Source organism: Triticum aestivum, chromosome 6D (genome assembly GCF_018294505.1).
Source record: "Triticum aestivum cultivar Chinese Spring chromosome 6D, IWGSC CS RefSeq v2.1, whole genome shotgun sequence".
Lineage (NCBI taxonomy): Eukaryota > Viridiplantae > Streptophyta > Magnoliopsida > Poales > Poaceae > Triticum > Triticum aestivum.
The window spans coordinates 34,658,080-34,669,664 of record NC_057811.1 but is presented as its reverse complement, the minus strand read 5'-3'; the positions used below and the strand labels follow the sequence as shown (position 1 = coordinate 34,669,664).

The 11,585-nt window shown below is 46.1% G+C and overlaps 2 protein-coding genes across 5 annotated transcripts; one reads left to right on the top strand and one right to left on the bottom strand.

Moving 5' to 3' along the window:
- The first annotated feature begins 210 nt into the window (after window positions 1-210).
- LOC123143309 (uncharacterized) lies at window positions 211-6,535 on the top strand. Of its 4 annotated transcripts, XM_044562174.1 has the most exons (10): window positions 223-631; window positions 810-934; window positions 3,962-4,058; window positions 4,308-4,375; window positions 4,431-4,502; window positions 5,231-5,303; window positions 5,419-5,528; window positions 5,608-5,712; window positions 5,991-6,090; window positions 6,170-6,535. In XM_044562174.1, exons 3-10 carry the CDS (start codon window positions 3,975-3,977, stop codon window positions 6,344-6,346), a joined length of 789 nt encoding a protein of 262 aa, XP_044418109.1. In that variant the 5' UTR covers window positions 223-631; window positions 810-934; window positions 3,962-3,974; the 3' UTR covers window positions 6,347-6,535. The 4 variants fall into 4 exon arrangements, with proteins under 4 accessions (XP_044418110.1, XP_044418109.1, XP_044418108.1 ...); XM_044562173.1 differs by lacking the exon at window positions 810-934 and having other exon boundaries at window positions 228-631; XM_044562176.1 differs by lacking the exon at window positions 4,431-4,502 and having other exon boundaries at window positions 233-631.
- A 725-nt stretch (window positions 6,536-7,260) lies between these two features.
- Window positions 7,261-10,516, bottom strand: LOC123140944 (uncharacterized). Its single transcript, XM_044560206.1, has 2 exons — window positions 9,478-10,516; window positions 7,261-7,704 (listed from the first exon to the last, which is right to left on the bottom strand). The coding sequence occupies exons 1-2, from the start codon at window positions 9,941-9,943 to the stop codon at window positions 7,610-7,612; spliced, it is 561 nt and encodes a 186-aa protein (XP_044416141.1). The 5' UTR covers window positions 9,944-10,516; the 3' UTR covers window positions 7,261-7,609.
- Between the last annotated feature and the right edge of the window lie 1,069 nt (window positions 10,517-11,585).

The following is an 11,585-nucleotide window of genomic DNA, read 5'->3' as shown; positions in this document are numbered from 1 at the left end:
AGTTCTTCCACTTTGGCAAAGAAGCCACAAAAGCTCCTAAATAGGGTCTTTTTGCTTCGGCTTTTGACTTATGAATCAATAGGAGAGGTTCGGAGGGGGGGTTTGGGAGGGATTGGGCTGTGAAAACCGGCCCTGCGTATCAAATGGGCCAACGGGGATTTTCATGTGATACGGGGCTCACGAGAGCTCTTGGATCTGGGATCCAACGGCCACGGGCCAAGATTTTAGGCTTGTCCAGGCGAACCCTAGATCGGCACACTCCTCCCATCCTCTCCCCTTCTCTTCGGTTGGCGGCCGGCGGCTGGCGGCTGGCGCCGGAGGCCGGACGAAGAGGCAGAGGAGAGATCACCGGATGGCGTAGCCCCCGCTCACTTCCCGTTCGTTGAGGCAGCAGGGCAGCCACTTCCTGCTCGAGCTCGACACGCTTCCCTCGTGGGCTCTCAGTCGGACGGCGACCCTCAAGCTCCACACCCCTGTGGCCCTGTAACCCTCAAGCTCGACGCCCAGATCCCCTGCGGCCAAGCCCTTCTACCCGTGAGTCAAGTCCCAGTCCGGCTGCTCTGCTTCCCAGCTGCTCCTTCAATCCGGCTTCGGCAGCTCACTTCTCACCACGGTTCAGCACCTCAACAAGGTATAAACTTTCCTCTTCTTTTCATTTATATTATATATATATACTGGTCGATGCATATACTAGTGTCATGTCCGTAGATGAGAACACAACAAATCAATACACACCACCGCCAATTCACCCGAATCAAACCGGAATCTGACTTGATAACGATTGTTTGTGGCTACAATCAAACCATTAGTTGTAGGGAGGATACAAGACAAGTCAGCAGCATGGAGATGGGGAATCAGAAGCAAGCAAAGGGGATGGGGAAACTGAGCTCAGGGACGAGGTAGAGAGACAGAGACGAGGAAGAAGAAGACCAAGGTTCTGTTCTGTTTGATGCCTACTCGTGCCGCCTCCTGTGTGCTTTATCCTTCCTGCTCGAGGGCTTGATCGGTTGGGCCGGGCCCATGTACAACGGCCATACTACAAGCGCAGTCCAGGGGTGTATGCAGGGTGTTACACTACCGCCCCGGCAAAACATTGCTTGTCCCCAAACAATGACTCAAATTCCATTTCCATGAAAGCCTCCTGGATCCCATGACATTTGCGTCGACATACCGCATAGCTGATGAATTTTGAACCCAAACAACATGGATTGCAAGTGTAAGTAGCACCTTGAGCCGCCGTCTTGTTGATTCTTGTGAACCATCCCCTTTTTTGAGCATATATCCCACTGACCAATTAAATGACCGTGTTGCTGCTCATCTCCAGCATGATCAATTTTCTCAGCACAATTTCTTATCAGATGGCTAAGAGTATGCATACACCTTGTCAGTCGCCAAGCTAACACTTTACAACCTTCCACATCATTCAGCTTAGGAAATGCGAATAATAAGGACCATCAAGGGGAGCTGATACTTGATGGCTCTCAAATGACACAGTAGTCTGACTAACCATGCAATTCCCACTGGAAAAATGCAGAAGCATATAGGAATGCATTTCGACAGCTGCAGTACATCACTAAAGCAAAAGAACTCTCAACAGCCAAATAAAACTGCACCATGATGCCAACTAATTCAACCAGCAGAGACATTTTGATTGGCCTTGCTCGAGCACTACTAGTCATCCACTGCATTATTTCCGATAGTATAATGGCTCTGACCAGGCAAGTGCAAACACAAGTCCCATGACTGAAAACATTTCTCCTCCATGGGAACACCTTGTCAAATATTCCACGAGTACTCTCTATGCCAAATATCTGAACACCATTGAGCCTCCATGATTGTAGTTCTAGCAAATGCTCCCATTGGTCCCCAAACCAGATATCACACCAGCATGGATGTAAAGGTACATACCCAAGGTTAGGTTGATTACGTGTACTATTTAACTGGAAGTAAGGTGGCCATGGCTTCAACCGCACATGGCTCTCATATTCCAGCAGCTCCTGGAATAGTCGAGGAATCTTCCATTGCCAAAAGAACAAGAGCCAAACAATTGTACCTTTCGTACGACTGGAATCAACAAGGAATGCATGGTATAAGTTTGTACTTTGAGTCAAAACCTGACCAGAATCCCAATTTTTTGTAGCCAATTGCATGACTTGGAGCTGCAACATTAAACATGACCACGTTTGTGCAGTTGTTGAATCTGAGATGCCCCAGTTTTGAAAAATAAGTTGGTTCTCGGTTTGCAAGTCATCACTATCCAAAAGCTGCACCCTAAAGTTCCTGTGAAATATATCTGCAGGCAACACCCTCAACTTCGCCACGATGTTCTCAAGGATCTCGGATTCTTCTTTGCATTTCATGTGTTGTATTTCACCAACTTGCTGTGCTTTTATCATTCCAACAAATGGCTGAAACAACAAGGATTCAGAAAAATGTTTGCAACTCGGCACCCAACATGCGTACTTTGAACCTCCAGGATCCCAATGCCTACTTAACCTGCAAGCCAAGAGCTGATCCACCTAAAGAAAAGAAGTAGCCTGCTGTGTACGCACAAGTTGAGCTGATGGATTATGAGCAAACTGAATTGAGCTTTGGCGTGTAGACACTTTGACCACCATCTCCCTAACAATATGACTAGAGATGCTTAAGTTAGCGCCGCAAACTAGTGTCGAACCAATATTGTTGTGTGTGCACCTAGTGGATGGCAGCAGCCTCGGAAAAGAAACTTCATGATAGAAAAGATTGGCTGCATATTGATTTTCTTGAAACTCATGGCGAGTAACCATATCCATAAGACTGACTTAAAGAAGAAGCGCCCCCCGCCCTTGCGAGAACTAGAACCCTACCTATCTAAGGCTAGGCAGCAGGAATACCCTCCCGCCACCGGCCGCCCAAGCGGCAGGCGGAGGGTAGGCGAATCCACGGGCTCGCCGGCGGAGATCGAAGGGAGGAAGGCTTTTCCTAGTGGCCTTGCGAGAGGGAAAACTTAGCACAAGAACCAGCAGGAAAAACCGTAGTCAGAAGATCGACGGGCAAAAACCACCTGTAATCATCGGCCCATGTCCTCCTGCTCGATTTGCACGTTTGGGCACTATATTACGAAGAATAAGATTTTCCTCATCGACACCCTTCCAGATCACACAGCGGCACCATCTAAAAAAATCACACACCGGCGGGCTCGCCGCTGGCCGCCTCCTTTGTCTGCTTTTTGCGGCTTGAGCTGTTGCGCCCCAGCCACCCCATCCCCCCACCCGGTCTGACTCTTGCTCGACCAATAGCGACGGCAAGGCCACCGCCCCGTCTCCAAGCTGTTTGCCGGACTTCATTGATTTGCGCCGAAGTGTATGCTTCGTCCAGCGTCACGCGACGGCGCGCCTCTTGCGCCCCGCTTCTTCCCATTAGACTGCGTCTCCTACGCCGCCTCCTTTCTGCTTCTCTCCATAGTGAGTATTAGCAGCTTATTGTTGTGTTTTTTGCGTGATGTTGGAGAACAAATTGGAATGCAAATTTGTTGTTGATTTCAAAATGTTCTTCCACGATTGCGAATCCCGTAATCACGATTGATGTATGTATAGAGTGAATGTGAACATGACCTTGTCAACTTAGTCGGTGATGATCTTTGAGTAAAGTGTATTCAGTGATAAATTCAGAAATAGTAGAGTGAATTTGGGGAAACAAGTAGCAGGGGTCACCCTCGTCGTTGCCTGGTTTGCGACCAGTGGGATCAAATGTTGTTTGCAGCATGACAACGGTTCATCCATGTGCTGGATCAGAAAATTCTCAGATTATTGTTGATAGAGCTTGAACTTTCTTTCCCCAAAATCTGTTTGTCACCATTACGGGTGTGACTATCATGTAGTACTAGTGTGATTGCTGATATTAGGAGCAATTCAATCTGAAATCTGTTTGTTGTGTGTTTTATGTAATATCACAGTGTGCCCCCTTTGAAATGGTCTAGCAGGTATTAGTTAGTCATGGTGTTCAGCAAGGTGGAAGTTAACTTGAGAAGGCTGCTTGAGGCGGCCCCCCGCCAGCAGAATCAGGCTAAGCTTGTCCATGTAAGTGTAGCTCCTCTACTCTTCTTAGTTTTTTATCATTATTAATTTCTGTTCAACATCGGAGAAGATATATCTTCCATGTGGATCCTATTGTTGTTAAAATGAGTATAAGGAAGTTTGTTTGATGGAATTTGCTTGCTTCATTCTGTGCTTGTTCAACTTTAACAGGTGGTAGCTAAGGATATCCTCACTTTAATCCTTATTATTTTGGCTGAACCATCTACCGGCACTGACAACCTCCATTTGCAGTACATAACCACAGCCAGGGAGCTGTTGGAGCAACTTGGAGCTGAAATTACACCAGAAGGAATATCAAGGTATGATATAGTGTTGTGTTTTATTTGGGGAATTAATGTGTTGATCGTGGTACAGCCTGCAAGCTGCACTCTGTGTTCCAGCTAGCATTTTGTTGAGGATCCATAGTTACAGAAAGAAATACAGCCGGTATGTGACAAGATCGTAACCATCAAGGTTGTAGTCTAATACAGTATTAAATTGTAATGTACTCTTGCTCCTAGTTTGTGAATTTAGTGTGTCCTTACAAGGTACCAATACTTAAATCGTGTGAATGCATCTGTATCGGTATCACCATCCATTCATATGTATTTCCTATTAAGGTAAAGGATTGGTGGTTGTTAGTCATTGAATACAGTTTGCTGCCAGCTTGCTATCATTGATCGTGTGTTTGAGCATTTCAACTTCTCCGTACTGTTGTTATAGTAATTGGCACAAAATTTAATAGGAACTCATGCGAATGCCGCTATAGCTTTTAGCTTACATATTTGAAGTTTCTCTGTGTACACTGACTGGCCTCCAGATGTACCATTCTCTTTCAGTATAAAAGGGCCCATGCTTCTCCACTCAATAAAGGCACACAAATCTGGATACTCTTTTGCTTTTGGATTCATGGAAATCTGGATACTCTGTCTGTTAAGATACTCTGCTTGCTTCACAAAATAAATCTTACATGAAGGTTCAAACTACAATTTTTCATGATTTTCTTTCATTTGTTGGCCTGCATTTTGGCGATGAGAATGTCTGGTATACTGCCTGCCTTTTCATCGGCGAGCTTAATGCTGATAGACTTGTGTGGAGCAAAGCAAGTTATCTTTTTCTCTTTACGCATGCATTCCCATGATGAGAACATGTTCATTCATGACTTGTTGATTCAGTGTTTCAAAAGCTAAGCTCAGTGAGTATTCAGAAAAGATTGAAGCACTAGCTGCCACGCTTGCTTCTCTAGTGGTATGTGTTTATCATGTTGATTCATATTTACATTGACATGCTAAGTACCTCTACTACATGTAACGATGCATACCACTGTTGCTCATACAATTTAGTACTATATTTTTTGATGCAGCCAGAAAATGAAAATCTGGTTGATGAGAGTAGAGAACAAGACAGCTCTTATGAAAGAGAAAAGGTCGGGAGTCCAATATCCTTATCATCAGGACTGCGGAGGAGATCGACGTAAGTGAAATTTGGTCCTTTTTATATGTTGACTTTTCTTACAGTAACAACTAACGAACTGATGGATGCAATTAAATAGGGCTCAGATGGAGGTTGGACCAAGCAGTCATGAAAGAAAAGAAAGAGACACTGGAGCACCTATTAAATTGGATGCAGAAGCTCAGGCTCATATTGAGAAGCATAGGTATGTCCCCTTCTTGTTTGCAAGTTTTTTTTTGGACCTCAGTCTCTGGCTTAATGTTGTCACTATTCTTATCTACATGAGTAACCAGTTTATCGATTCATTCTTTGACCAGTCTCACTGATTTTGCTGCTATGAAAAGTTGAAAGCTGTAGCCAGTGCTATATTTTACTATTACCCGTTTCTTTTGATGTTTTAAGAAGTAAGCATAGAAAGTTAGGTCGTACAACTAAATATACTGGCTACCCTCTTACCGTGTTGGATCTCTCCTAACTGCACAGGAAGCTGCAAGAAGATCTGACTGACGAAATGGTTGACTTAGCACGCCAGCTGAAGGAGAGTAGCCTTTTAATGAACCAATCCGTGCAAGATACAGAGAAGGTAGCCTTTTACTTGAGTTCCATTTCTGCTGGATGTTTACTGAGAAAGCTCACCTGCTTTGTACGTACTTGTGATGCAGATCCTCGATTCCACGGAGAGAGCCGTGGAACATAGCCTGGCGAGTACTGGCCGTGCAACGGCGCGAGCCTCGGAGGTCTACTCGCTGGCCTCCAAGACGAGCTGCTTCCAGTGGTTGCTCATCTTTTTAATGACCTGCATGTTTGTCATGGTGGTTCTGCTCGTACGGATCACCTGATGTCGGTCGCCATGGCGTGTCACCAGTGGCCGCTAAGATAGTAGTGAAGTCTTGTAAACGGTCCTTGTATGAAGATAAACTTGAACCCGTGTTCCAGAGGAGCATTGTTGCTCAACTCAACATGGTTATGCAGTTTGCTGAAGAAAGATGTCCCATTGGGAGAATGCACCCAGGCCCACTGTTAGTTAATTTTGGAAACACCAAATGTTTTTGAAAATGTGAATCTAGAAATTTTGGTCCAAAAGACTTGTGTGTTGGAAGCATCGAGCACGATGGGCGGCGCCACCCCACCGTGGCAGATAGTTCGGTCGGTCGACGGCGACGGCGGAAACATCGGCGCCTATCCACCTCCCGTCGCCGCAGCTGGCTCCTCGTGCGGAGGTGTGGCGGCCTGTCTCTGCCCGGCGACGGTCCATGTGCTCCTTGCGCGGACGCCGGCCGGCCATGGATGTGCTGGAGGGAGTGCGCACTACCATGGTCCATGGAAGATATCTGGTGCTCCGGGAGCTTCTCAGCCGTTGGATCTAAAATCAAAAGGCCATGGAGAGAGCTCGCGCATTTATTAAAAACACACACCTAGAAGTCCGTTATTACAACCAGATCCAGCGCATCCCTAGATGACCGTCAGATTATAGATCCAACGGCTGAGAAGCTCCCGGAGCACCAGATATCTTCCCCATGGTCCATGGGCACGCGCTGATGGCGACGGCGGACGCACTTGGCCGCCATCGAGAAGCGGTGTGGCGTCCTCCCGTGCATCCAGGATTCGTACCCAGGGACATGTACAGTGAGACCATCTTGAATACAGTAATGATTTTTTAGACCAACTTGTATCTGCATGTACATGTGCAGTACTGATTTTTGACAGATTATAAATGCATGAACATGTACAGTAATGATTTTTGACACTGACAACACATATGAAGTGAACATGTAGTACAAGAGCATAAGTTCTGAACCTGAACAGTACATACTAGGTTCACAAATTTACTAGTCTTATGATCAGCACAATGATCATAAACAAAACATAGCCATTAATTACAAGCTCTGCATCTTATCATACAGTAAGTAGAAACACAAAAGTCATGAAGATCCCCATTTCTGACGACTAGAGATTTCTGCTCACCTAAATTCATCAAACATGCTAACCCTTGTAGGTTTCTTCAAGCCTAGCCTGGTCTGATTTGAAGATGCACCTATTTTCTTTGGCTTGTTTCTCTGAGATTGGCATGAATGTATCTTTCCTCCTCCTCTGCGTTTGAACTACTTGCTGCAGTTTGTGTCCTCTTGGTTATTCTGCATGTCCCAAGCTTGTTGCCTTGCAGCCTCCCCACGAGTGAAAAAAGGGCTGTATTTCCCTGAAACAGAGCATAATTAAGCAAGTTAGTCGCTCACTTAAAACAGAGCATGATCAAACATGGCAAGGGCTCACTTTCAGGAACCCTACATTCAATAAACCCTAGTGTAATGCGTATGAAATTCCATGAAATCGAACAGCAGACCGTAGGGGAACTAGAAATCATTGCTTAATCCACTTGGGAATGACTCGATCTTAACAAAAAAAAAACATTACGCCGGAGCCGCAACCTCGTCCAGCCACCGTATCAGGGCACCCATCGGCGCCGGCAGATGCGGCGGCGGCGAGCTGCTTCGTTCCTCTGCCATTCACGTGCTGGACCTGCCGACGATCATCAGGCGGCCGCCGCTGTCCAAGGTTGATTACTTCTGTTCTGATGAGAGGAACGGGCGAGGGCAGATGAGTGACAAAAGCAGATCCTGGGGGGCCGAACACAAAAAACACCAAGGATTGGCAGCGGTTGCCGGCGAACTCGTGTGTATCAGTAAAAGAACACCAAGGATTGATTCAATCAGTAAAAAATAGCTTCATTCACCATAAGGAAATTCTGCCAAAAACACCAAAGCTGAATCATCTCAACATGGTTAGGGGGTAAAACAATAGAAACATGGATTATCACTAGGCATTTCGTAGTGTAGTGGCACACTTTCAAGTTCTACTGCTAGCACATTCCAGGGTATTTTCGCCAGAGGGCAAATGCTGAACCAACTAACTTACCAAATCTTTGACACATTCTTAATAACGATGGACATATGAGGGGCTCAAGGAGTAGAAAAGCAGAAACATCTGGTTTCTAGCTCATGTGGATAATTTTTAGAAATGTACACGCATCTAATAAAAAAACTTTTCTTATTCATCTTTTTTCTATCTTCCAATTCATCTCCACTATACCCCTCGTCTTCTAATTCCTTTTGTTGAACCAAGGAAGTCTCTAAAATAATTCGCAAATCTAAATCTGCTAATTGTTCTCTAATAGCACCTGGAGGTAGCTAGCCACTAACTGATTGAATTAATCAAATTCATGTTGTAGAAGCCTCAAGCAAGGGATTGTACGCCATCTTAATGCTCTCTTCGGTCTAAAATATATGCCATTTCTTTACACTGGACATCATTAAATACAATATCTTGACCGCTACTTCTGATGATAATATATTAGTAAAAATAAAGACTGTAGTTCATGGCGTAATCAGTTATTTGGATAAATTCAGTCTTATCACTTTACTCAAGTGTTCGGTATAATGTATTAGTTGCCTATGGTGGCCAAATCAAACAAATTATTAGGCTGCACAAAAAGCATAGCTACAGCCTACAGCTAAATTTCGTTGTTCAACATCCTAGTACGAAGCTATCAACTGTTAAATATTATCTTCAGAAAAACAGCGCTGCAGATATACACGAGCACTGTAATTATACAGTTCTTGCATGTGTCAATAGGCAGGCAACTACGAAGTTTAGTTCAATTATTACAACGAAGTTGCCAATCTTGGCTACAGAAGCAGTACTCCAGACACAAATGAACCAGATACAGCAAGCAAAACAAAATTCCAGATCATAACAAGTACAGATAACGCCACCACACAAGCATGGGGAGAGAACACTGCATAGCACCATTGCCATAGGTTGAAGAGATCATCAAACAAGAGAATAATTAATATGATACTAGTTAAAATTGTTAGTTTCATTCATATAAAGGATGTGAAAGCCATTCCATCAACCATTTATTGAAAATTAACTTGGTTTTGTTATACCGGCAGTGTAAAGGCATTGTTGTTACCTGCAGCATAGACACTTCCAAATGGATGATAGCGATCCATTCTGGGGTTGGAAAGTTTCTTCAACTGCAAAGATTCGAGTTGGACCGTGAAGTTGCTGCTGCCAGCACACAGGAACACCAAATTCTTGTCCTCAGCGAACCCTTGTATCCATGTAGACTCCCCTGAATCCAGAGAAAGTAGCTTGTCCAGCTCAATAGTTCTTCCCACCCACCATGGTGTAGCACCATCACAACCGGCCTTCCTCTTCCATAATTGGGCGGTGGTGCCAGTCACGGAGAGTAAACCCAGCTCACCATCATCTGCCCGCATCGGTGTATAGCAGGGGACATTAATCCTATCCACTGGCATCTGTACAAAGGCTAGGCTCTCACTCTGCAAATCGAACTCAAGGATACATTCCGAACCACCTTTAAGTATCCAGTAAAGGGAATCCCCAACCAGTACCGCAGGCTGCGAAGAAACCATGGGACGAAAGAAGTTCCAGGATGGAATCGATGTGGAGATGAGATTACCCCACACCCCGGTCTCTGACGAGTAAACGCAAGCGAGCACCTTGTTGTTGTTGTCGTTTGCCACTACCAAGGCGACCTGGAACTGGAAGTGGACCTCGCCGGCAGCAGAGCGGAGCACCGCCCCATTGATCAAGGACTTGATCCGATCAAATCCAGGTGGAATGGCTATGCAGTGCTGGTGGCCGGTGATGGGGTCACACAGCAGGAGCTGGGGCGGCACCCGAGCAATCGGAAGTGGGAGTTAAAGTGCAAGCAGAGGCGCTCGGGTGGAACACGATTGGGGGCCTCCAGAGTAGGCTCGAAGCGAATCTGGTTAAAATCTTCGTAGAAGTAACCGAGGAGGGGAGGGTTGCGGCGGTGGTGGAGGCGGAAGCGGCGGGAGAAGGCTGGGTCGGAGGCGAGGCTGCGCCAGCGCCTGCAGACGGCGGAGGCGCGGGGGAGGGAGGACGGGAGCGGCGGGAGGCGGAGGAGGATCTCGGAGAGCACGTTGTCGTCGTCCAGCGGCAGCGCCGCCACCGCCGCCGCCGGCAACATCTCTCGCGAGGGAGAGGGGTGGTGAAGCGGCCGCCGCACTGTGGTTTTTTTTTTTCTAAGGGAAAACCAAGCTTTATTCATCAAAAACCACAGAGTGTGGGATACATCTTTGGTTGTGGGATTGGCCAAACCAAACGTGGCGTCCCGACCAAGAGTAAGCGAATGCCTGGCTAAGCTATGAGCTTCTAAATTTACTCTACGACTTTCAAATTTAAAAATGCAATTAAAAGTTGCTGCCTGCAGTTTGATCTCCTTAATGATGGCACCATATCTTCCGTCTGAGCCCTTCTGAATGTCTCTTATAACTTGCTTGCAATCAGAAGAAATAACCATATTGGATATATGAAGATCTTCCCCAAGTGCAAGTGCTTCCCTGACTGCCATTGCCTCCAAAGTGGCCGGGTCCTGTATCCCCGCGACCACGATGAACTGCCAATGAAGTTTCCGTTGCCATCCCTGCACACTGCAGAAACCGAGCCGCCCCTTCCCTGACGAACTGCTGCATCCACATGTACTTTATGGTACCCTGTCGGTGGTGCACTAGGGCGCTGGCCATGGCCCTGAATATTAGGCGCAGCGCTTCCAGAAGTAGGTTTATCCGAGATGATTGATAGCTCTTCTATGAACCGGGTGATAAACGAATAAGTTGCATGGGGACTTTGAAATATACCTTCATGGATAGCCTTCCTGCGAGCATACCATATCGCCCACAACGTAACAGAAAGCTTGACAAACAAGTCATGGGATAATAGATCCATCAGAGTGAAGACCATTGCTTAGCATTGATCTCTGTTGTCTCTGCTAACTTTTGTGCCAACTCTTCATCAACGAGTGCCCAAATACAACGTGACATGGTGCAGTTGACAAGAGAATGCTTCCATGAATCCGGTGCTCCACAAATGCCACAAGCCGCTGAGTCTGTCATATGTCTATGGGCCCTAACATCATTCGTTGGGATTGAATGTTTAGAGAGACGCCATAAGAACATCCTAACCTTCCCCGGAACCTTAGTATTCCAGAGGGTTTTCCATGATTTTTCCTCCAAGTTCACTCGGGATGAA